Source organism: Oncorhynchus mykiss, chromosome 25 (assembly GCF_057628025.1).
Source record: "Oncorhynchus mykiss isolate SJ-2025 chromosome 25, ASM5762802v1, whole genome shotgun sequence".
NCBI lineage: Eukaryota > Metazoa > Chordata > Actinopteri > Salmoniformes > Salmonidae > Oncorhynchus > Oncorhynchus mykiss.
In genome coordinates this window covers 49,396,636-49,422,699 of record NC_143046.1, presented here as the reverse complement: position 1 = coordinate 49,422,699, position 26,064 = coordinate 49,396,636, and the positions used below count along the sequence as shown (strand labels likewise).

The following is a 26,064-nucleotide window of genomic DNA, read 5'->3' as shown; positions in this document are numbered from 1 at the left end:
AATGAAGTGCCTTTGAAAGGGGTAAAGTAGTAGGTGCCAGGCGCACCAGTTTGAGTGTGTCAAGAACTGCATCGCTGCTGGGTTTTTCATGCTCAACTGTTTCTTGCGTGTATCAAGAATGGTCCACCACCTAAAGGACATCCAGCAAACATGACACAACTGTGGTAAGCATTAGAGGCAACATGGGCCAGCATCCCTGTGGAAAGCTTTCGGCACCTTGTAGTCCATTCCCTGAAAAATGTAGGCTGTTCTGAGGGCAAACGGGGGTGCAGCTCAATATTAGAAAGGTGTTCCTAATGTTTGGCACACTCAGTGTATATTGCACATATTTGGATATGAGATGGTTGTTGGAGATATGATTAAAATGAATTCCTGATTAAATCTATCCAGTGATAATATATTCCATTATGTGACATGTTTGTTGAAGTGGCCAGTGTTGCTAGTTAGCAGTGAAGATGAATGTTTAGTTGCACACTGTACTGTAATAAGGGCAACAATAATCATAGACCGGAGTTGTCTGCTGTATCTGCAATGCATTAATTATTTCCTACATTTCAATTTAGCAATTGCTACAATCTCTTGCACACAAAAACGTTCACTTGTCACGGTTATAGCACTGAACACTCCACAATGTTTGCTTACAAACAATTTCCCTGTGGCTAAATTGCTAGCCTTCACAACTAACATAACTTGCAGTTTGTTGCCCAGCCTAAAGCATTGAGAGCTATGTTAGCAAAATGTCTTACCATGTTAATTGTTTAGGCACAATATAATGTAGCTCCAGGAAAGTCATTGCATGACTCGATGAAACTTGTGAGGGAAAAACAACTCTCAAACTGTACCGGATGCAATGCAAACACAAGAATATACACCATTTGGTTATTAGGAATTCTTCATATTTTATCTTTAGTAGCAAAAATGTTTAAACACATATTATTATAATTTTTTTTTTACAACCTCAGGTCAGAATCATGACTTTCTCACGTCATGTACACACTTATAGGGTTGTTGTTGATTAGCAAAATGGAAGGTAACCGCGCAAAATTGAATGTGGAATTGTAATATCTATAACAGACACAGGTTTATTCCAGATTTCTATTTGCTCCGTTATACAGCGTCACCTTCCATTGCGCCAACTAAACACATTCCATGTTATAAACCACAGTAAAGCACCTTCTCACTTTTACTGAACCACAAAATAAAAGCACTACTGCACAGTTTCCCTTTTACATTCTCACCCATAGTTATTGTACAAAAAAATTTAATATATGGAACAGTATACACCAAGAGAAGTAACAAATAAAAAAATATGAAAAAAAACTATTGTAATGCAGCAGAGAGTCAAAGAGAACATTAAAAGGCATCAGAATCTGCACACGATCCAAGAGGAATCATCATTATGAGTTGATCACATAGGCAGTAGTTCAGATAGAAACTGATTTTATAATTCATCACGTTCCTATGCAACTTCATACATATCCGGTCACAGTCTGTTACTGTAGCGTGGAGACAATAGACTAATATTAGAGCATGAAATGAGAAAATAAACCAAACTCCAAATTAATACAATAAATTCAGACGTTTGATATTTTAACTTAAACAAACCAACATGGTTCTGTGTGTTCAGACAGACACTGTATAATTATTTATACATTTGTTGATGAATATCGTTCTCTTTCCCTTTTGTATTGGATTATAGCAGCATGATGACATTCATTTAAATTGTTGAGGGTTCTCAATAAGTCTCTACTGTGTAACACATGGCTCGTGTATCATCCTGGGGCAACACATATCAATGGCCGATACACCAAAAGGGATTTTGATTAACAATTGTATTGAGTAATTCCCCGGAAAATTGACATAAGGAAGATTATTTTCATATGATATGCTATTTCTGAAATAATCCACTTTATTCAGACTATGTATTTCATATAATTTAGAACCTGAGGTAGAATATGTGACCTGTTTGAAAGTCAACCTCTACATATTTTATTATCACAACTCCCCTAATGAACCAACTATTGATGTTTTGAAATAAATGACCAGGGTTTTCAGATAGTGTATATCTAAGATCTCCTCTATGTTTGTACCAAATAGAAACTAGGCTGTTACGAAATGTTGTCTTTCTGAGGGGACTGGGTAACGATATAGTATATTATTCTTGATTGACTATCGTTTATATTGTTTTGTTTCTTTATTCATAAAGTGGAACTCTCAATGGTGACCTAAAATAAATAGTACAAATTATATAAACAACAAAAGGAAACATGAAAAATTATTCATTTTGTTACACATTTGCTCTCCCATTGCTTCTACTGAAGAAGTCCCATTTTCATGCTGAGAGTCTCAAGCAGGGCTCTCCAATGCTGTTCCCGGAGAGCTACCGTCCTGTAGGTTTTCAATCCACCCCTAATCTAGTGCACCTTATTAATAATTAGCTAGTTGATAAACTGAATCAGGTTAGTTACAAATGGGGTGGGATTGAAAACCAACAGAGGGTATCTCTCCAGGAACAGGGTTGGAGAGCCCTGGTCTAAAGCATTGTGATGCACATTTACTTTGCCAGTCTCAGGAAAATCCCCTTGGCAAAGAGCTCGAAAGATAAAGACACGGGATATCCACTTTGAATTCCTCGCCTTTATTTCCCCTGTTTCTCAAAGATACTCCCACATTAATTCCCAGGGTTCGGGCATTATTCCATATACTGTCTGCTGTATCTACACAATTCCATAGGGGCTTTGTTCCGTAATGCATACATTGTTTCAAATGCGGTTAAGGACAGTCTTCCCTGCCAGCGAATTGAGAGCGTGGCCAACCCTGTCGATTGATTTATACGGTCTTAGGAACAACCAACTTGGGTGTTTGTTTCGGTAGAATTATATGGACAGAAGAACAATAAATAGTATTCACATGGATGAACTTCATGCAGTACAGCGCTGTGGATGACCCAGAGGTATTATTCCAAATAATTCTTCGGTCCTTTGTTTTTTTTCTGTAAAGTCTGTTTCTCTTTTGACCTTTTGACCTCATAATCCGACATAAACCCGTTCTCAAACAGTGCTCTCCATCACCCACTCTGAGCTCTCGAATGGCACCTCTTCGGCCTCACCGTCTTCGCTGTCGTCGTACTGCAGTAGCATCCCGTTTACCGACAGGCTCCTCTTAGTCCAGATGTTGCTGATGTGACGAGGGTAGTTGCTGAGGCTCTGTGCGCCACCGCTGCTACCCACGTGGCCGTAGTCGAATGAGTGGCTCCTCTTGGGCTTCCCTTCCTGGGGCAGGCCTAGAAAACGCCCCAGCATGGTGGTGGACTCGGCTCGGCCCAGCAAGGGTTCCTTGTCAGACGGAGGGGCCATGGTCACAGCCACCAATGCACTGGAGGTGGTGGTGGAGGAACAAGATGCCCCTTGGTCCCTAGTCGTAGCCGAGCTCCGGAGCTCCAGTGAGGCAAAAGCCCCTAAAAGGTTGTCCAAGTTGGGCCTAGCCTTGGCTGATGATGGCCCCCTGTGCCTCCTCCAATTACTGGTGCTGGGGAGTGTGCTGAACTCGATGTCTCGAAGACTGTACTGGTCCTCGTTTCCTAATCTGCCTCTAGTTTTGCGACTGTCCAACGAGTCAGATGAAGACGAGGAGAGGCTGCTCTGGAGCGATCCACATTTGAATTCCACCATCTCATCCCGCATTACCACCACTGTGGTTGTGATCTGAGGTTTGACCTGCGTACTCCCACTGTTGGTCTGGGAGTACGTGTTGCTAACCACTGGCAGCTTACTGGAATGGGGGCTGCTGCACACTTTGTACCGAACCATGAGGATGATGATGAAGATGAGGAGCGTGACCACGATGATGCCACCTATCACCAGGATCATAGTGCCGCCCAGGAACTGGCTTTGGAGGGACTGGCACTGCGGGTAGTTGTCACGGGTGATGAACTGCACACAGCCCACTACGTTGGTGGCAGTTAGGGTGGTGGCAGTGTCGTCCCAGATAGCCAGGACACATAGGTCGTACTGCATGTCTTGGACCAGGTTGGTGACTAAAAAGGTTTTGCTGGACACGGGAATCATCCTATATAGGAAAGACAAAAACAGAAACAAGAGTGTAGAGTTAGATTAGCATAATTTAGCGTTAATAATTTGTCCCACTGCAAGGGGAGTTCAAGAAGAGGCTAAAGCACTTTTGAGTAGTAAATATCAATTAGTCATTCTACTGAAACGCGATAGATCAATTTAACAGTCAAAATGAGGCAAAATAGCTATTTAAATGCACATAGTCATTTAGAAATATTACTCACACTGAGTGATTGAAAATGCAAAGGCCCATACTTTTTAAAGTGAACTATTCAATGGTCCTTGTGCTTTGTTTTACAATTGAGTCTAACTTGCTCTTGCTGAAAATATATAAAGCCATGTTGATATTCAAATGTGTCTGACAATATCAATACACTTCCCTCTCCTAATTAAATCACAAAGGTTAGGGAGAGATTGAAAAGCCGTGGTGGAGCAATCTTTATTTGGTTTGACCTTGTACTAACGCCCAAAGGACAAGACCATGTAACGCTAGTGTGGAAATCGGTAATGAAACATGGTGGCTGAATAAACCATTGTAATTATAGCAGGCAATTCATCAACTCGCACCTCCTCACAAACAAGCCATTTGTATCTACAGTATATCTGTATGGTATTGCAGACGGAAAAATGCAGTCGTACTAAAAGCAACCGACTAACCTACAATACACCTGCATTGCATTGCAGACGGAAAAACACTCATACAAGCAGCAACTGTCTAGCAACACATGTTCCAATCCATGGTCTCCCAAACCTTCCCCGTAATTATGCGAGACTTGCTAAATGTGTATCAAAGCCAAAGGCAAGCTAGTGGCTCCAATTCTGTCTAATTGTATCCTTTAAGTATACAGCGCATTCAGAAAGTATTCAGACCCCCTGGTTTATTCCAAATTTTGTTACGTTACAGCCGTATTCTAATTACATTTGTATTTATTTTTTATGACAAAGCAAAAGCATTTTTGCAAATGTATTAGAAATAAAAAGCTTAAATATCCCATTAACATAAGTATTACTCAGTACCTTGTTGCAGCACCTTTGGCAGCAATTACAGCCTTGAGTTTTCTTGGGTATGACGCTTCAAGCTTGGCACACCTATATTTGGGGAGTTCTTGCAAGCTCTGTCAGGTTGGACACTTGGCATTCAGGCCAAAGAGTTCAATCTTGGTTTCATCAGACCAGAGAATCTTATTATTATTGTATTTTTTACCTATATTTAACTAGGCAAGTCAGTTAAGAACAAATTCTTATTTTCAATGACGGCCTAGGAACAGTGGGTTAACTGCCTGTTCAGGGGCAGAACGACAGATTTGTACCTTGTCAGCTCGGGGGTTTTGAACTTGCGGTCCCTTACTAGACATCTGACGGTGTTATTAAAATAGGCCGATGGCCTCAGGTTGTCTCCAAGGGCCCGGTCTTCCGGGAAGTAATCAATTAAATTCTCTAGGACATTTGGTTTCAGCATTATACATTTTTTTTGTGACATTTTTCTGTTGTACCGGAAAATTCCACCAGATGGAAACTGGCTGCTTATGGCAAATGGACAAAACATCACCAAATGGACATGGCCATTTCTCATAAACGGCAAAGACGTAACTCACAGGTTTGGCCAAACAAGATTGCTTTGAGGCCTCAACGCTCCTTGAGTTAATGCACATTTTCTGGGATTAAAGGTAAAAAACGGTAATACAGCGCTAATTTGGCCACTTCACGTTAAAGTACATAAACCTACGGTGTGAGGAAAAATAGAACCAGCCATTTATCTATGGTAATTTAAGAGAAATCATACAACGTCTGTTTGATGATGTTTAATGAGGGATTTACCATCACCAAATGGACAGGCTGAAATCAACACCAACGAGTGATGAAGAGGAACCACTATCACTGCTCGGCCATCCCGAAATCAACGAGCCAGTCAATTGGACATTTCTGTAGTACATTAGAGCATGCCAAATTTGTGATGGTAATTATCCATTGTAAGACATTGCAAATGGACAGTGTACAATTGTACCTTTTCAAATGTATTTAACGGGGGATTTAACATCACCAAATGGACACGCTGAAATCAACACCAACGAGCAATTGGACAATGTCCATTACACATATGCTATATTGTCAGTGTGAACATGCTCTTCTGCAAGTTGACTGTGTCCATAAGGACTTCCCATTACGAAATGGACATGGTGAATCAACATCAAAGAGAAATTCTTATTTCTTATGATCAAACATGACAAATAGACCTTCTAGGTTGATTCAGGGCTTAACACAGTGGTATATATCATTTGGTCAGTCTATATGCCATTTGGACATGGTTCACTGACTTTTGGGTTCGGAAGCCGACTTCCTATGATCATATATGACAAAATGGACAAAACATAGGCCTTATGGACAAACTCAATAAAATAAGACAAATGTTTGTCCATAAGGTTACTACATATATATAATTGACCAATTTATTTATTTTTTTATTCACCCTTGGGACCTGACAATGTGACCATTTCCCATATAAAATCTTCGATTGAGCGTGATCACCCCCTATAAGATTTTTGGTTTATTTCACTTGGCATTTGTAATGTACCTGTTGCAATATGGTTTTGATGAACTGCCATTAATTTGAGTGCTATTTGTGATTGTGTATATGGTTCACCCAATGCCAATAAGCTGCCATTCAATTTTGTCCATTTCATGGGGGTCTTCCCTTACCTGACTGAAGAGCTCAGGGACTTCCAATGTTGCACCGTCATAGGATGCCACCTTTCCAACTAGTCAGTTCGTCAAATATCTGCCCTGCTAGAGCTGCCCCGGTCAACTGTAAGTGCTTTTATTGCGAGGTGGAAACATCTAGGATCAACAACGGCTCAGCCCGAAGTGGTAGGCCACACAGGCTAACAGAACGGGACCGTTGAGTGCTGAAGCGCATAGGGTTAAAAAATGGTTTGTCCTCTGTACTCTCACCGAGTTCCAAACTGCCTATGGAAACAACGTCAGCACAAGAACTGTTCGTCGGGAGCTTAATAAAATTGTTTTTCATGGCCGAGCAGCCGCACAAAAGCCTAAGATCACTACGCGCAAAGCCAAACATCGGCTGGAGTGTTGTAAAGCTCGCTGTCATTGGAATCTGGCAGTCTGACGGACAAATCTGGGTTTGGCGGATGCCAGGAGAACACTACCTGCCCAAATGCATAGTGCCAACTGTAAGGTTTGGTGGAGGAGGAATAATGGTCTGGGGCTTTTTTTCATGGTTTGGGCTAGGCCTCTTAGTTCCAGTGAAGGGAAATCTTAGTGCTACAGCATACGATGACTTTCTATCCAATTCTGTGGTTTCAACTTTGTGGCAACAGTTTGGGGAAGCCCCTTTTCTGTTTCAGCATGACAATGCCCCTGTGCACAAAGCGACGTCCATACAGAAATGGCTTGTCGAGATCGGTGTGGGAGAACTTGACTGGCCTGCATAGATCCCTGACCTTAACCCCATTGAACACCTTTGGGATGAATTGGAACTTCGACTGCGAGCCAAGCCTAATCTCACAACATCGGTGTCTGACCTCACTAATGCGCTTGTTGCTGAATGGAAGCAACGCTCAACAATGTTCCAACATCTAGTGGAAAGCCTTCCTAGAAGAGTGGAGGCTGTTATAGCAGCAAAGGGGGGACCAACTCCATAATAATAACCATGATGTTCGACGAGCAGGTGTCCATATACAATACTTTTGGTCATGTAGTGTATCTACAGTATATGATGACCTTCATTACCCAATATCCATATTGAATTCTTACAGTCTATCAGTATTGCTCCATTGATGATATTGATTATTGATTATTTCAACCTCATTGCATTAGTTAACTAGGAGGATCTGTGTGTTCATGGAATGGCAATCATGACTCAAGGAACACAAAGCAAGCACAACTAATATTTGATTTGAATATTCACCAATGGCACAGAAGTGCATGGAAATTTAACATCACAGCTTGCTAGTGTTAAACGGATTTCCTGACTCTCTGCGATCATTTAGGATCCCATGGCACTTATCGTAACAGTAGTGTTGTCCTTGCTGTATTCCCAACCTGGCCTCGTTCCATCATGGCCACCTAATCATACCTTTGGTTCACCCAGGTGGGTGCTACACATTGGTCGTGAATGAAGTGACTTCTCCCTCACTATGCAAAGAGCTTTGAGGTACTAGACTAAATAAATCCAATCAAATATTATAACGTAGCAGAAAAAAGGTCCATCTTTACACAAGAGAGAGAAAACACATACTCAAAGTGTTGAAGCAGCTTTAATAATCAAACATCGTTATTATTTGTCCTTTTTCTAAGACCCCAATCATCAATGACTTCAATACTTCCCTGCTGTGACCGTACATAAATTAATAGCTTTGATCATATAGTGCAGAGAGTTTACCTCCACATCAGAAGACTTGCGTTTTCACTCGGCACTACTGGTGGTGTACTTCATTATTCATTCTTAATTTCCTTTTCCATAACCGGGAGGACAGCACGTTGCCTCGTGAAATCTATACGAGGGGCTTTCAACACACAACACACTGATCAAATGTTTAATCATGTGCTACCTTGGGTTAACACAGCACTTTGGATATTCTGAGAGAAATTGAACCCTCTAGAAATGTCACTTAACTAAGAGACTCCATTCCGAGACTACTGGGATGTTTTTTCAGGTGACAGAGGTCATTTTCCAAGGGGCCCTGCTCAATATCAAAGGATGGGTTGTTTTATGGATGTAGTCAAACATTTAAACACATATCATTTTTAATTTCCTGTAAAGTTCCACAAAAGTTCGTAAGAGTTGAATGTTGGCCAGTTTTCACAAAGCATTCTACATGCCGCAAACTAATGAAGTGTCAAATGTATGTAATCAAGTCAAATTGTACTTCTCACATACACATGTTTAGCAGATGTTATTGCTTGGTGTAGCAAAATGCTTGTGTTTCTAGCTCCAACAGTAAAGTAATATCTAACAATTCACAACAACACACACAACCTAAAAGTAAAAGAATGGAATATAAAATTATATCATATATAAATATTAAGATGAGCAATGTCAGAGTGGCATAGACTAAAATACAGTATATACATATGAGATGAGTAAAGCAAACATGTGTAAACATTATCAGAGTGACCAGTGATTTCAGTCTGTGTATATGGGGCAGCAGCCTCTAAGATGCAGAGTTACATAACCGTGTGGAAGCCGCCTAGTGATAGCTATTTAACAGTCTGATGGCCTTGAGATAGAAGCTGTTTTTCAGTCTCTCTGTCCCAGCTTTGATGAACCTGTACTGAACTTGCCTTCTGGATGAAAGCGGGGTGAACAGGCAGTTGCTCGGGTGTTTGTTGTCCTTGATGATCTTTTTGCCCCTCCTGTGACATCAGTTGCTTTAGGTGTACTAGAGGGCAGGTAGTTTCCCCCTGGTGATGTGTTGGGCAGACCACACCAACCTCTGGAGAACCCTGCATGTCTTACTCACATCGGCCACGGAGAAGGAGAGCCCAGAGTCCTTGGGAGCGAGCCACGTCAGTGGCAATGTGTAATCCTCAAAGTGGGTGAGGAAGGTGTTTAGCTTGTCCGGAAGTAAGACGTCGGTGTCCGCGACATGGCTGGTTTTCCCTTTGTAGTCTGATTGTCTGTAGATCCTGCCACATACGTCTCGTTTCTGAGCCGTTGAATTGCGACTCCACTCGTCTCTATACTGATGTTTTGCCTGTTTGATTGCCTTACGGAGGGAATAACTACACTGTTTCTATTCGGCCATATTCCCAGTCACCTTTCCATGGTTAAATGCAGTGGTTCGCGCTTTCAGTTTTGCGTGAATGCTGCCATCTTTCCACATTTTTGGTTAGGGTAGGTTTTAATGTTATTTTCAGAGGCTACCCAGAACATATCCCAGTCCGTGTGATCAAAACAATCTTGAAGCGTGGTTTCCAATGGGTCAGACCACGTTGAAAGGTCCTTAGCATGGGTACTTCCTGTTTGAGTATCTGCCTATAGGGAGGGAGGAGCAAAATGGAGTCGTGATCAGATCCGGTAGAGTTTCCCTCAAATTTGCTTTGTTAAAATCCCCAGCTACAATAGGTACGAGTTAATATGTACATGTAGGTAGAATGAAAGTGACTATGCATGAAGAGTAAACAGAGAATAGCAGCAGCGTAATGGGGGGGGGGGGGGGCAATGCAAATAGTCTGGGTAGCCATTTGATTAGCTGTTCAGCAGTCGTATGGCTTGGGGCTAGAAGCTGTTGAGAAGCCTTTTGGGCCTAGAATTGGCGCTCCGGTACTGATTGCCATGCGGTAGCAGAAAGGCCAGTCTATGACTTGGTTGGCTGGAGTCTTTCACAATTTTTAGAACCATCCTCTGACACCACCTGGTATAGAGGTCCTGGATGGCTGGGGCGTATGCACTACTCTCTGTAGTGCCTTGCAATCGGAGGCCGAGCAGTTGCCATACCAGGAAGTTATGCAACCAGTTAGCATGCTCTCAATGGTGTAGCTGTAGAAAGTTGAGGGGGAATAGGTTTTGTGGTGCCCTCTTCACAACTGTCTTGGTGTACTTGGACCATGAGAGATTGTTGGTGATGTGGACACCAAGGAACTTGAAGCTCTCAACCTGCTCCACTGTAGCCCCATCGATGAGAATGAGGTGTGCTCAGTCCTCCTTCTCCTGTAGTCCACAATCATCTCATTTGTCTTTGATCCACAATCATCTCCTTTGTCTTTGATCACATTGAGGGAGAGGTTGTTGTCCTGGCACCACACGGCCAGGTCTCTGACATCCTCTTTATAGAATATCTCATATTTGTCAGTGATCACTGTTGTGTCAACGGCAAACTTAATGATGGTGTTGGAGTCGTGCCTGGCCATGCAGTCATGAGTGAACAGGGAGTACAGGAGGGGACTGAGCACGCACCTCTGAGGTGCCCCCGTGCTGAGGATTAGCGTGGCGGATGTGTTTTTACTTACCCTTACCATCAGGATCCAGTTGCAGAGTGCTTAGTGATGAGATTTGAGGGCACTGTGGTGTTGAACACTGAGCAGTAGTCAATGAATAGCATTCTTAAACAGGTGTTCATTTTGTCCAGGTGGGAAAGGGTAGTGTGTAGTGCAACAGAGATTGCAATATCTGTGGATCTGTTGGGGCAGTATGCAAATTGGAGTGGGTCTAGGGTTTCTGGGATAATGGTGTTGATGTGGGCCATGACCAGCCTTTCAAAGCACTTCATGGCCATAGACATGAGTGCTATGGGACAGTAGTCATTTAGGCAGGTTCCCTTAGTGTTTTTGGGCACAGGGACTATGTTGGTATTACAGACTTAGATAGGGAGAGGTTGAAAATGTCAGTGAAGACACTTGCCAGTTGGTCAGCGCATGCTCGGAGTACACGTCCTCGTAATCCGTCTGACCCAGCGGCCTTGTGAATGTTGACCTGTTTAAAGGTCTTACTCACATTGGCTATGAAGACAGCTGATGCTCGCTTGCAGTGTTTCAGTGTTACTTGCCTTAAAGCAAGCATATACAGTAGAAGTCGGAAGTTTACATACACCTCAGCCAAATACATTTAAACTCAGGTTTTTCACAATTCCTAACATTTAATTATAGTAAGAATTCCCTGTCTTAAGTCAGTTAGTATCACAACTTTATTTTAAGAATGTGAAATGTCAGAATAAAAGAAGAGTGATTTATTTCAGCTTTTATTTCTTTCATCACATTCCCAGTGGGTTTACCCCCCTATCTACATCAACGGGACCGCAGTGGAGAAGGTGGAAAGTTCCTTGGCGTACACATCACTGACAAACTGAAATGGGCCACCCACACAGACAGTGTGGTGAAGAAGGCGCAATAGCACAATAGCGCCTCTTCAACCTCCGGAGGCTAAAGAAATGTTGCTTGTCACATAAAACCTTCACAAACTTTTACAGTTGCACAATTGAAAGCATAGGGCTGAATCACCGCGTAGTACGGCAACTGCACTGCCCGCAACCGCAAGGATCGTGCGGTTTGCCCAATGCATTACCGGGGCAAACTACTCGCTCTCTAGGACACTTACATCCCCCGATATCACAGGAAGGCCAAAAAGATCGTCAAGGACATTAACCACCCGAGAAACTGCCTATCATCCAGAAGGGGAGGTCAGTACAGGTACATCAAAGCTGGAACCGAGAGACCAAAAAACAGCTATCTTATGGCCATCAGACTTATAAACAGCCATCATTAGCACATTAGAGGCTGCTGCCTATAGGCATTGACAAGAAATCAAGGGCCACTTTAAGGAATGGAACACTAGTCACTTTAATAAGATTTACATATCTGGCATTACTCATCTCATATGTATATACTGTATTCTATACTATTCCTAAGGTATCTCATTCACTTAATGATGTTTACATATCTTGCATTACTCATCTCATATGTATATACGGTATTCTATATCATTCTACTTTATCTTAGTCCGTTCCGCTCTGACGTCGCACGTCCCTATGTATATAGTCTTAATTCATTCCTACTTAGATTTGTGTGTATTGGGAACACATTTGCATGCAGAAGTATTCACTCCCCTTGACATTTTTCCTATTTTTTCCTTTTAACCTGACTTTCAAATAGTTTTTGGGGGGGTTTGTATCATTTGATTTACACAACATGCCTACCACTTTGAAGATGCAAAGTAATTTTTTTGTAAAACAAGCAAGAAATAAGACACACAAAAAAATTGAGCGTGAATAACTAACTATTCACCCCCCAAAGTCAATACTTTGTAGAGCCACCTTTTGCAGCAAGTCTCTTGGGGTATGTCTCTATAAGCTTGGCACATCTAGCCACTGGGATTTTCTGGTGATTTCGCTGGAAGTATTGACTGAAAGAAACCGATTTGTGGACAACAAGTAATGACATCATTGTGCACCAATGATAAGACCGCTGTTTCGTTGATTGACTGTATTTTAACAAAATGACCACTGATCGTCTTGAAATCTAGCCGGGTAGATAGCCAATGAGATGTGGTAAAAGGCAATATGTAATGTTTATGTGTTGAAAGACCAACCCATGTAGTAAACTCCGGCGTAAAGAGAAGCATATTACGCACAGCCTTGTTTTGGTAAACGCGCAGGTTCAGCTGTTTATATACAGTGCCTTGCGAAAGTATTCGGCCCCCTTGAACTTTGCGACCTTTTGCCACATTTCAGGCTTCAAACATAAAGATATAAAACTGTATTTTTTTGTGAAGAATCAACAACAAGTGGGACACAATCATGAAGTGGAACGACATTTATTGGATATTTCAAACTTTTTTAACAAAGCAAAAACTGAAAAATTGGGAGTGCAAAATTATTCAGCCCCTTTACTTTCAGTGCAGCAAACTCTCTCCAGAAGTTCAGTGAGGATCTCTGAATGATCCAATGTTGACCTAAATGATTAATGATGATAAATACAATCCACCTGTGTGTAATCAAGTCTCTGTATAAATGCACCTGCACTGTGATAGTCTCAGAGGTCCGTTAAAAGCGCAGAGAGCATCATGAAGAACAAGGAACACACCAGGCAGGTCCGAGATACTGTTGTGAAGAAGTTTAAAGCCGGATTTGGATACAAAAAGATTTCCCAAGCTTTAAACATCCCAAGGAGCACTGTGCAAGCGATAATATTGAAATGGAAGGAGTATCAGACCACTGCAAATCTACCAAGACCTGGCCGTCCCTCTAAACTTTCAGCTCATACAAGGAGAAGACTGATCAGAGATGCAGCCAAGAGGCCCATGATCACTCTGGATGAACTGCAGAGATCTACAGCTGAGGTGGGAGACTCTGTCCATAGGACAACAATCAGTCGCATATTGCACAAATCTGGCCTTTATGGAAGAGTGGCAAGAAGAAAGCCATTTCTTAAAGATATCCATAAAAAGTGTTTAAAGTTTGCCACAAGCCACCTGGGAGACACACCAAACATGTGGAAGAAGGTGCTCTGGTCAGATGAAACCAAAATTGAACTTTTTGGCAACAATGCAAAACGTTATGTTTGGCGTAAAAGCAACACAGCTGAACACACCATCCCCACTGTCAAACATGGTGGTGGCAGCATGATGGTTTGGGCCTGCTTTTCTTCAGCAGGGACAGGGAAGATGGTTAAAATTGATGGTAAGATGGATGGAGCCAAATACAGGACCATTCTGGAAGAAAACCTGATGGAGTCTGCAAAAGACCTGAGACTGGGACGGAGATTTGTCTTCCAACAAGACAATGATCCAAAACATAAAGCAAAATCTACAATGGAATGGTTCAAAAATAAACATATCCAGGTGTTAGAATGGCCAAGTCAAAGTCCAGACCTGAATCCAATCGAGAATCTGTGGAAAGAACTGAAAACTGCTGTTCACAAATGCTCTCCATCCAACCTCACTGAGCTCGAGCTGTTTTGCAAGGAGGAATGGGAAAGAAATTCAGTCTCTCGATGTGCAAAACTGATAGAGACATACCCCAAGCGACTTACAGCTGTAATCGCAGCAAAAGGTGGCGCTGCAAAGTATTAACTTAAGGGGGCTGAATAATTTTGCACGCCCAATTTTTCCGTTTTTGATTTGTTAAAGTTTGAAATATCCAATAAATGTCGTTCCACTTCATGATTGTGTCCCACTTGTTGTTGATTCTTCACAAAAAAATACAGTTTTATATCTTTATGTTTGAAGCCTGAAATGTGGCAAAAGGTCGCAAAGTTCAAGGGGGCCGAATACTTTCGCAAGGCACTGTATCAATCAGTATGGCGACTAAGTCAGGGAAAGCTAAATCTAAGTCGAGATATACAGGTGTACACACAATTTTAGAATAAATTTATTGGGAAAGTGAGACAGAGATTGTTGTAGGACGATTAATTTAGCGATTCCCAAGTGGAGGAATATTTTTTGAACGGAGAGGACATCATTTTGGACTGGTAAGTTCTTCTCATGCTAATGCCCTTGTTTGAAATTAATATTATTTGTGATTTTTTTAAATTTCAGAAACAATATATAAAAATGTAATGTAATGAAATGTGAGATGGGTGTGTCTGCCGCCCCACCCCAACCCACATGAAATAGCCTATTTGAGGCTGTTGAGGGGAGGGCAGGCCCACAACAATGGCCAAAGTGAAATGGAGACAGTAGACAGCTGGTCTGTTGTAATATAATAAAGACAGTAGCTCTAGCTGAAATGTCATAATATAAAAGCGACAGTAGATTTAGCAGGTCTATAATAATATATTCAACCTTATGTTCCCTGTACTCTCTCTCTATAAATATATATATATATATATATATATATCTGTTTATTATATCTGTTGATACAGGGCTCATATGTGAAACTATTCTAACTGAACATTTTCTTTCACAGTGACACTGACTCCAAATGGGAGCCCCCAGTGCCAAGGTGTCCATCCCCCACTGAAGCTGGTTCATCCAGCTCCTTCCACAAATGGTGTTCATCTGCCCAAATGTATTTCTGCAGGCATGGATGTGCCTCAGGGCCAAAAGTGCACAGCATGGAGGCGTCGCTGTGTTCTTTGCAAAATTAAGTCCCCCATCACCTGCGCCACATGCTTGGTGACCCTCTGCTTTACAGCAGAAAGAGACTGCTATGGCACCTGGCATAAGCAGCACAATATTGTGTAGAGTTTGGCAAAGTGAGTGGGGTTATATCCTTCCTGTTTGGCCCTGTCCGGGGGTCTCATCGGATGGGGCCACAGTGTCTCCTGACACCTCCTGTCTCAGCCTCCAGTATTTATGCTGCGGTAGTTTGTGTCGGGGGGCTAGGGTCAGTTTGTTATACTGTATCTGGAGAACTTATTCTGTCTTATCCAGTGTCCTGTGTGAATTTAAGTATGCTCTCTCTAATTCTCTTTTTCTTTCTCGGAGGACCTGAGCTCTCGGACCATGCGTCAGGACTACCTGGCATGATGACTCCTTGCTGTCCCCAGTTTACCTGGCCTTGCCGCTGTTCCAGTTTCAACTGTTCTGCCTGCGGCTATGGAACCCTAAACTGTTCATATTTACTCTTGAGGTGCTGTCCTGTTGCATCCACTACAACTACTGTGATTATTATTATTTGACCCTGCTGGTCATCTATGAACGTTTGAAAATCTCGGCCATGTTCTGTTATAATCTCCACCCGGCACAGCCAGAAGAGGACTGGCCACCCCTCATAGCCTGGTTCCTCTCTAGGTTTCTTCCTAGGTTTTGGCCTTTCTAAGGAGTTTTTCCTAGCCACCGTGCTTCTACACCTGCATTGCTTGCTGTTTGGGGTTTTAGGCTGGGTTTCTGTACAGCACTTTGAGATATTAGCTGATGTACGAAGGGCTATATAAAGAAATGTTATTTGATAGATGACTGAGGGTCTTCCAAATATTGAAAGTGTGTAAATAGTTACCCATGTTATTTTGTAAATGTGTATATTTTTTTCTTCATATTTTATTCTCCATTTGTTATAATTCTATTTTGGCATTTTGTACATAGTTATTTGTTTTAAAATGTATACATTGGATACATTTGGGCTACTTGTGTGGGACACCTGGGTGACTTCATGATAAATGTCATGGAGCACACTCATTTTGGAACTTATCATTCTGAAACGTTGCACAAGTACTGTTGCCCTCTTATATTTTTCACAGAAATTGTACCCATCAACCTAACTGAATGTTTGTTTTATCTTCTTACCGACGTGGTTCCTGCACAGGAACACCTCAGTGGAAATTTCAGAGTGCCACCTATAGTACTATAGTATAGTACTCGATAAATCTCAAACTTTCATTAAAAACAAGCAAGGTACTAAATTAAAGCTACACTCGTTGTGAATCTAGCCACCAAGTCAGATTTGTAAAATGCTTTTCGGCGAAAGCATGAGAAGCTATTATCTGATAGCATGCACCCCCCCCCCCCCCCCCCAAAATACCAAAACGTCACCTAAACAACAGATTTTGCGGTAGCCGGCGCTACACAAAACGCAGAAATAAAATATAAAACATTCATGACCTTTGACAAGCTTCTCTGTTGGCACTACTATATGTCCCATAAACATCACAATTGGGTCTTTTTCCCGATTAAATCCGTCAAAGTATGCCAAAAAAGTCCATCTATAAAGGCCGTCTGATCCAAGGAAAATGCAGCTTTACACGACGCAACGTCACTTTTAAAATTAACAAAGTTGCCTATAAACTTTTACAAATCACTTCAAACGACTTTTGTAAACCAACTTTAGGTATTAATAAACGTTAATAATCGCTCAAATTGATCACGGGGCGATCTGTATTCGATAGCAGCAAGTCTTGAAATCATCGTCCATTTTTTTTACTTTCATAATTTCCTGGGTGCACCCCAAGACAGGAAGTTCCTATACGTCATCCCACCAAGGATAAATGTGCAAAGAAATGCCAGTATTGGCGACATCGTGTGGAAGCTGTAGGCGTTGTAAACGGAACCTGATCTATTTTTCTTCGCCTTAGACAATTCAAAGACTGGCGTATGAATTTTTTTTGTGTGTTTTTGGTGAACAGTTTTCCCTGGGATTTTTACTCCTAAACACGCTCTGTTATAGCCACAGACACGATTTTACCAGTTTTAGAGACTTCAGAGTGTTTTCTATACACACATACTTATCATATGCATATACTATATTCCTGGCATGAGTAGCAGGACTTTGAAATGTTGCACGATTTTTATCATAAAGCTGCGAAAATTCGCAGCATCCTTAACAGTATTTATCTTGTTCATTTTAAAGATGATACAACAATAAAAATTAATGTTTTTATTCATTGTATTATATTCTCCTACATTCAATTCACATTTACACAAAAGTGTTTCCTTTCAAATTGTACCACGAATATGCATATCCTTGCTTCTGGGCCAGAGCTACAGGCAGTTAGATTTGGGTGTCTTCAGGCGGAAATTGAAAAAAAAGTAGGGGGTAGCTCTAAGAGGTTATTAACATCCCCACCATGCTTCACTGTGGGACTGGTATTCTCAGGGTGATGAGAGGTGTTGGGTTTGCGCCAGACATAGTGTTTTCCTTGATGGCCAAAAAGCAACATTTTAGTCTCATCTGACTAGAGTACCTTCTTCCATATGTTTGGGGAGTCTCCCACATGCCTTTTCGTGAATACCAAACTTGTCTCCTTATTTTTTAAAGCCCAGCTCTGTGGAGTGTACGACTTAAAGTGGTCCTATGGACAGATACTCCAATCTCCGCTGTGGAGTTTTGCAGCTCCTTCAGGGTTATCGTTGGTCTCTTTGTTGCCTCTCTGATTAATGCCTTCCTTGCCTGGTTTATGAGTTTTGGTGGGTGATCCTCTCTTGGCAGGTTTGGTGTGGTGTCATATTCTTTCCATTTTTTAATAATGGATAAAATGGTGCTCCGTGGGATGTTCAAAGTTCATTTTTTTTTATAACCCAACCTTGATCTGTACTTCTCTACAAATTTGTACCTGATCTGTTTGGAGAGCTCCTTGGTCTTCATAGTGCCGCTAGCTTGGTGGTGCCCCTTGCTTAGTGTTGTTGCAGACTTTGGGGCCTTTCAGAACAGGTGTATATATACTGAGATCATGTGACACTTCGATTGCATTGGTTGCACCAGATCTTATTTAGGGGCTTCGTAGCAAAGGGGGTGAATAGATATGCACGCACCACCTTTTTTATTTTTTTTATTTTTTTTATTATTTTCATTTCACTTCACCAATTTGGACTATTTTGTGTATGTCCATTACATGAATTCCAAATAAAATCCATTTAAATTACAGGTTGTAATGAAACAAAATAGTAAAAACGCCAAAGGGTTGAATACTTTTGCAAGTCACTGTATGTTGTGTAATTTGTTATTACTTGTTAGATATTACTGCACTGTCGGAGCTAGAAGCACAAGCATTTCACTACACTCTGCTAATCATGTGTATGTGACCAATAAAATTGTATTTGATATGCTCAGCATCCAACCATAAGGCGCTACAGAGGGTAGTGCGTATGGCCCAGCACATCACTGGGGCCGATCTTTCCTTCCATCCAGGACTTCTATACCAGGCAGTGTCAGAGGGTCCCAAATAATTGTCAAAGTCATAGACTGTTCCCATTGGCACCGAATGGAAAGTGGTACCGGAGAGGCAAGTCCAGAACCAAAAAGCTCCAAACAACCAATACCCTCAAGTCATAAGACTGCTGAACAGTTAATCAAATGGCTACCCTGACTATTTACATTGACCCCCTTATTGAATTATTATTTATATAACTCTCTTGCACAAGCTCGATGTACACTCACTGGACTCAACCAAACAGTCACACATACGAGACTCACACACACACACACACACACACAAACATACATTAAAATTCCTTCACACTGTTTGGTTATTATTTTCAGAGTAAATAACTCAACGGACACTAGAGAAGCTTAACTTCACTAGGGTAGGGGGCACTATTTTCACCTCTGGATGAAAAGCGTGCCCAAAGTAAACTGCCTTCTACTCAGGCCCCGAAGCTAGGATATTCAGTTTCCAAAACTGTTAAAATAATGTCTGTGAGTATAACAGAACTGTTTTGGCAGGCAAAACCCTTAGAAGAATCCATCCAGGAAGTGGGATTTTTTTATGGTTGTAGTTTTCTATTGAATCCATACAGTATCCATTGACTTAGGACTCAAATTGCACTTCCTATGTCTTCCACTAGATGGCTTGTATTCTGAAAAATGAGAAAGTAAGACCACTCTGAATGAGTGGACACTACAGTGTCCCAGAGGTTTTTCATGCCCGGGGACCAGAGCGCGTCTTTCTTGTTTGCCTTTTAATATTGATGACGTTATTGTCCGGTTTAAATATTATTGATTATTTAGGCTAAAAACAACCTGAGGCTTGATTATAAACATCGTTTTACATGTTTCTACAAACTTTACGGATACTATTTGTATTTTTCTTCTACCTGTTGTGACTGCATTTGAGCCTGTGGATTACTTACCAAAAGGAGCGAACAAAATGAAGGTTTTTCGAAATAAAGAGGGAAATTATCGAACAAATGGGAGTCTTGTGAGTGCAACCAGATGAAGATCATCAGAGGTAAGTGATTAATTATATCTCTATATTGACTTTTCCTCTACTTGGCTGGTAACTGGTGATTTGTCCGCTGGGCACTGTTCTCAGATAATCGCATGGTATGCTTTCGCCTTTTTTAAAGGCTTTTGAAATCTGACACTGTGGTTGGATTAACAAGAAGTTCATCTTTAACCTTTTATAACTAGGGGGCGCTATTTTAATTTTTGGATGAAAAACGTTCCCGTTTTAAACAAGATATTTTGTCACGAAAAGATGCTCAACTATGCACATAATTGACAGCTTTGGAAAGAAAACACTGACGTTTCCAAAACTGCAAAGATATTGTCTGTGAGTGCCACAGAACTGATGTTACAGAAAAAACCCAGATAAAAATCCAATCAGGAAGTGCCGCCTTTTTTGAAACCGCCTCATGGCAATGACTCCTTATATGGCTGTGGAGGAGCTAGGAGTCAGCTTACGTTTTCCCCAAGGTGTCTGCAGCATTGTGACGTATTTGTAGGCATATAATTGGAAGATTTAACATAAGAGACTACATCTACCAGGTGGTCGCTTGGTGTCCTCCGTCGCAATTATTGCGTAATCTCCAGCTGCAGTATTTTTCCGTTTGCCTCGGATGAGAAACGGACTGCCAGGAATGATTTTTCATCTAATAGAATTTTGAAAAACACCTTGAGGATTGATTCTAAACCACGTTTGCCATGTTTCTGTCAATATTATGGAGCTAATTGGGAAAAAGGTTTGGCGTTGTGTTGACTGTATTTTCGTTTTTTTTTCTTAGCCAACGTGATGAACAAAACGGAGCTATTTCTCTAACACAAATGAACATTTGCTATCTAACTGAGAGTCTCGTCATTGAAAACATCCGAAGTTCTTCAAAGGTAAATTATTTTATTTGAATGCTTTTCTTGTTTTTGTGAAAATGTTGCCTGCTGAATGCTAGGCTTAATGCTATGCTATCAATACTCTTACACAAATGCTTGTGTAGCTTTGGTTGAAAATAATATTTTGAAAATCTGAGATGACAGTGTTGTTAACAAAATGCTAAGCTTGTGTTTGAATATATTTATTTCATTTCATTTGCGATTTTCATGAATAGGAAACGTTGCGTTATGGTAATGAGCTTGAGGCTATGATTACGCTCCCGGATACAGGATTTCTCGACGCTAGAGGTTAAACCGATGTATAACACTTGTATGTTTTATGAATTTTTATAATGAGAATTTCTGTTTTTGGTGCTCTGCAATTCCACTGGATGATGGCCAGGTGGGTCCCACAGACCCTAGTGAGGTTAGCCAAGTTGAATTCTTCGCAAAGGGTCGATACAGCTGCACCCAGACAAAAACATGTTTCCACCACCACAAGTATACATACAGTGTGTGTGTATATATATATATATATATATAAACTAGGCAAGTCGGTTAAGAACAAATTCTTATTATTTACAATGACGGCCTAAGGTCCCATAGTTGACAGAGCATGTCAGAGCAAAAACCAAGCAATGAGGTTGAAGGAATTATCCGTAGAGCTCCGAGACAGGATTGTGTCGAGGCACATATCTGGTTCTGGTTTGAGCTGTTCAGTGAAGAGAGTAGTACACAGCGTTGTATGAGATCTTCAGTTTCTTGGCAATTTTTTGCATGGAATAGCCTTCATTTCTCAGAATAAGAAGAGACTGACGAGTTTCAGAAGAAGGTTCTTTGTTTTTTGGTCATTTTGAGCATGTCATCGAACCCACAAATGCTGATGCTCCAGAAACTCAACTAGTCTAAGGCCAGTTTTCAGCTGTGCTAACATAATCAAAAAAAATATTTACTAATGATCAATTAGCCTTTTAAAATGAAAAACTTGGATTAGCTAACACAACGTGCCATTGGAACACAGGAGTGTTGGATGCTGGGTGCTGATAATGGGCCTCTGTATGCCTATGTAGATATTCCATATAGAATCTGCCATTTCTAGCTACAATAGTCATTTACAACATTAACAATGTCTACACTGTATTGCTGATCAATTTGATGATATATTAATGGACAAAAAATGTGCTTTTCTTTCAAAAACAAGGACATTTCTAAGTGACCCCAAACTTTTGAACGTTAGAGTGAGAAAAAAACAACAATTTAAACCATTTTGAATTTAGGCTGTAACAAAAGAAAATATGGAATAAGTCAAGGGATATGAACACTTTCTGAAAGCACTGTATACAGCATTCATAACTTGGAACTGCAATATGTTCAGCGCCAGTCTATTTAAACACATTTGTAGAAATGCTGGGATAAGAATGCATTCACATAAACTGTGGGTGGGTGGAAAAAGGTTGAGTCACCCGTCCGCCACATTCATTGGACAGAGAAAAGCTGTAGCTATATTGAGGAAATTAAATTACTTCTTGGACTGTAAAGGAGCAGGTTGAAAAAACTAGCACTGAATGTGCCTGGTGAGCTAATCAGATAAACATATCCTATTATTGTATTCTTAAGAGGTGATGAGTTCTATTCAGTCCTTTGAGCAGAATAATATCTCAACACAACTCTGAGCATGATTTCAATATCGCATTCCCCCAGTAAACCAATAAGCAACAGCAGATCTCCATAGTGTCCGCTCTCGGTTATTAAACAATTCAGAATCCGGGACTTGCATAAGAGGTAAATCTCAAAGGGCTATGGCACGTTGGCCATTAAAAGGTAAAGTATTGCTAAGGGGGTTCATTGGTATTCAATGTAATGTGTTTACTAAGGTTTACGATCGAACACATAACTTACTGTAAATGCATTCAGCAACAGCCCGGTGGCCCGCTTTTCCAATTCCTGCACAATTATTTTATTAACAAAGTAAGGGTAGTAAATATCCAGGGACAGTCCCACAGCATTCTTAACCACATCACACTCTTGGGAGGCAGGGAAGATATATGGTTTATTCCCAGGCCTGCTAGTCTAGATCTGCCAATGTCTTTCCCTTTCCTTCTTATAGCAATGGAGTCAAATACAGGGTGGGGTAACTGTTCCTAATGCAATTCTAATGCTATTAGGTTTGCACATATTGTTACTAGTGTAATTACAATGTTACTACACAGGCAACCTAAATGTAAAGTGTTGGATTGTCAGGCTAATTATCATTATACTAATTATTCTTTGTGTGTTTTCTGTTAAATCCTCTTTGTTAGGATTGCAGGAATAAACTATTAAATAGTTGGATTATTTTTGTGGCTGGTTTCACTTTGCTAAAAAAAATTTGAAGTGCCTGGGTCAGTGCTTGTTAATTGCAGGTGTAGGTACTGTTATTCTCTGAAGAATCTCTTGTCTGCATTGGGATATCAAAAGCAAACATTGAGGAAAGTGTCAAGAGGACATGCTATCAATACTCTTTGGATAACACATAGGAGCAGTAGGCTACATGTCGGATGTAGTTAACAATTAATTGGCAACAGACTGATTACGTACAACTGAAGTGTTGTAAAGTTCTAAAGGCAAATGGGGACCCTAGGGATTTGTTAAACTGTATTGTGATATTGCAACCACCTCTCATCAAACCCTCAAGCCTATTAAAAGAAAAGTTTAAAAAAATGTTTTAATTAAAAAAAAGTCACACAATGTTATTTACCTGTAAATCAGGACTTCATCTTCGGAGCAGTTGTACTGGAGCTGGTACATCTTGACCTTGGGTGCTGTTTTGCTAACAGTCCACTTGACCAGAGCAGAGGATGCAGACACCTCTGATACAGATACCACCTTTTCCGGTAGAGGCTTGGACTCCCCCTTACTGGTCTTGGTAGAGCTGGTGATGTCCGAGAGCCGGGACTTGGGCTGTGCTGTGTGGTTGGTACCATTGCTGAGGTGTGGCAGTTGAATGATGGATAGTTCTATAGAGGCAGTCGATTCCCCTGCTGCGTTGGCTGCGATGCAAGTGAAGGTGCCGTAATCCTTGGACGTGGTGATGGTAATATCCAGGGTGCCGTTATCGTACACGGTCGCTCGGGACGAATTGCTAATCAAACGGTCGTCTGGGGCGACCCAGTGTATGATCGGCATTGGGTCGCCGATAGCTTTGCAGCGTAGGCTAGCTGTTTGGCCCTCCAGGACTAACAACTTGTGCGTGTGTTGGGTGATCAGGGGCGGTTCACAGACAAACTCTTCTTCCCGCACGGACCAAAAGTAGCGTCCCTTTAGACTGGGAGGGGAAGCGCAGGTCTCCATATCGTCCTCTCGGTCCAGCCTCCGGAGCCAAAGCACTTCACAGTTGCAATGCAGGGGGTTTCCCCCAAAGCTCAGGGAAAGCTGAGGGGCATAGGGAGTGGTCAGTATTAAGTTAGTCTGGGAACGGGTGAAGATGGGGTCTGGCGGGAGCTTCTGGAGACGGTTGGACGTGAGGTCCAGGCGCGCCAGCTTGTCCAGGTCCGTAAATGTCCCCTCTGCGATGTGCGAGATGAGGTTATGATCAAGACTCAACTGGTGGAGGTTGACCATCTTGCAGATGGACTCCCAAGGTACACCCCGCAAGTTGTTGTAGGACAGGTCCAAGTCTTCCAGTGTCAGCATCAGATCATCAAAAGCCACCTTAGAGATGCGGTTGAGCTGGTTGTTGTTGAGGATGAGGTGCTGCAGGTTGACAAGGCCACGCAGGTCGTCCGGTCCCAGCTCGGTCAGGCGGTTGCTGTCCAGGTGCAGGGAGCGCAGGGTCTCCAGGTCGAGGAAGGAGAAAGGCAGGATGGCACTGATGGTGTTGCGGGACAAGGTGAGGTCCACCAGGCCCGTCATGTTGGCAAAGTCCTGCGGTGTGACCTTGAGGATGAAGTTGCCGCCCAGGCGGAGCTCTACGGTCCGCCGGTCTATGTCCAGAGGTACGAAGAGCAAGCCTTTGGATGGGCAGAGGGTACCCAGGGACTCAGACAGGTTCTGGCAGACACAGTACTTGGGGCATGCATGGGCCATTATCACTGCGGTTCCCAGAAGCAGGAGGCTGCTGAGCACTTTGTCCATGGTAGATCATATGCAGGGACCTATGAAAGACAGAGGAGAGAAGGGAAGAGCATGGTAAGATCATTTCGTCCAAATAATGATGAAGGACCTTACAGATAATTCAATTACATACTTTCATCAGTGGTCTAAAGTTCATCACACTCAGACCTTTATTCAGTAAAATAAAGACACATTAGGACCACCAATATGAGAGGAACCATGTGCAGTTGGTTACTATTTGCAATGGCATTATTTTAGTAAGCAGGTTTACAGGCAATTTTCTCTATCTGTGTCCATCACAGCTTTTCATTTACAGTATGTACTGTGCATGAGTCCCAGTCACATCATACCTAGGGAATATTCAAACCAAATCAGTAACCAGGACATACAAATGCATACTATTTCTACATGTTTGAAAGCATGTTTAAATAAATACACTGTTACTGTAAGTTTTGTTTCACAATTATATAATCTCATAATTTAGTCCATTCTTGCAGTGCAAGGACAACTGCATTTTAATTCACTTTGTTAATAACCTGGTTGTGAATTGCTTTTTCAAAGTAGTTTTTAGTTCTGCTTATACATTTACAATGACATAATTGCTAATAAGATGTTGTTTAGGCACTTAAAATGAATCTAAACATTTTAAATTACTGTTGTTGAGCAGGAGCAACTACAGTAGTTATAGTTTAACTGCACTGGTCACACTAGCCCAACATGCTAGACATGATAAGTCAAAAATTGAGGAGCATAATAATTGAATATTATTCCACCCAGCAGGAGTCAAATAGCAAATCTCTCTCTCAAACTCTCTCTCTACACTAACACTGTTCCTCACTTTGATCTCTTTCTCTCTCCCTCCCTTCTTCTCTCTCCCTCACCCTGAGAAGATGCTACAGTATGAAATTTGTTCAGGTGTCGGGCCGTGTAGACACCCTTCATGCTCATGTGAATATCTAAGCAGCCCTCCCAGCAAACCAAAATTGGTT

General features: G+C 41.6%; 1 protein-coding gene across 1 annotated transcript; it reads right to left on the bottom strand.

Moving 5' to 3' along the window:
• Positions 1 to 874: 874 nt before the first annotated feature.
• On the bottom strand, positions 875 to 25,170 carry LOC118936289 (leucine-rich repeat and fibronectin type-III domain-containing protein 2). The gene is made up of 2 exons (XM_036962962.2): positions 23,721 to 25,170; positions 875 to 4,068 (listed from the first exon to the last, which is right to left on the bottom strand). The coding sequence occupies exons 1-2, from the start codon at positions 25,094 to 25,096 to the stop codon at positions 3,051 to 3,053; spliced, it is 2,394 nt and encodes a 797-aa protein (XP_036818857.2). The 5' UTR covers positions 25,097 to 25,170; the 3' UTR covers positions 875 to 3,050.
• Positions 25,171 to 26,064: the final 894 nt, after the last annotated feature.

Coding starts and splice junctions, on each gene's coding strand:
- LOC118936289 (XM_036962962.2), bottom strand. CDS start 25,096: ATGGACAAAGTGCTCAGCAGCCTCCTGCTTCTGGGAACCGCAGTGATA. Junction 4,069..23,720: donor GATGAAGTCCTGATTTACAG/GTAAATAACATT, acceptor TTTCCTATATAG/GATGATTCCCGTGTCCAGCA.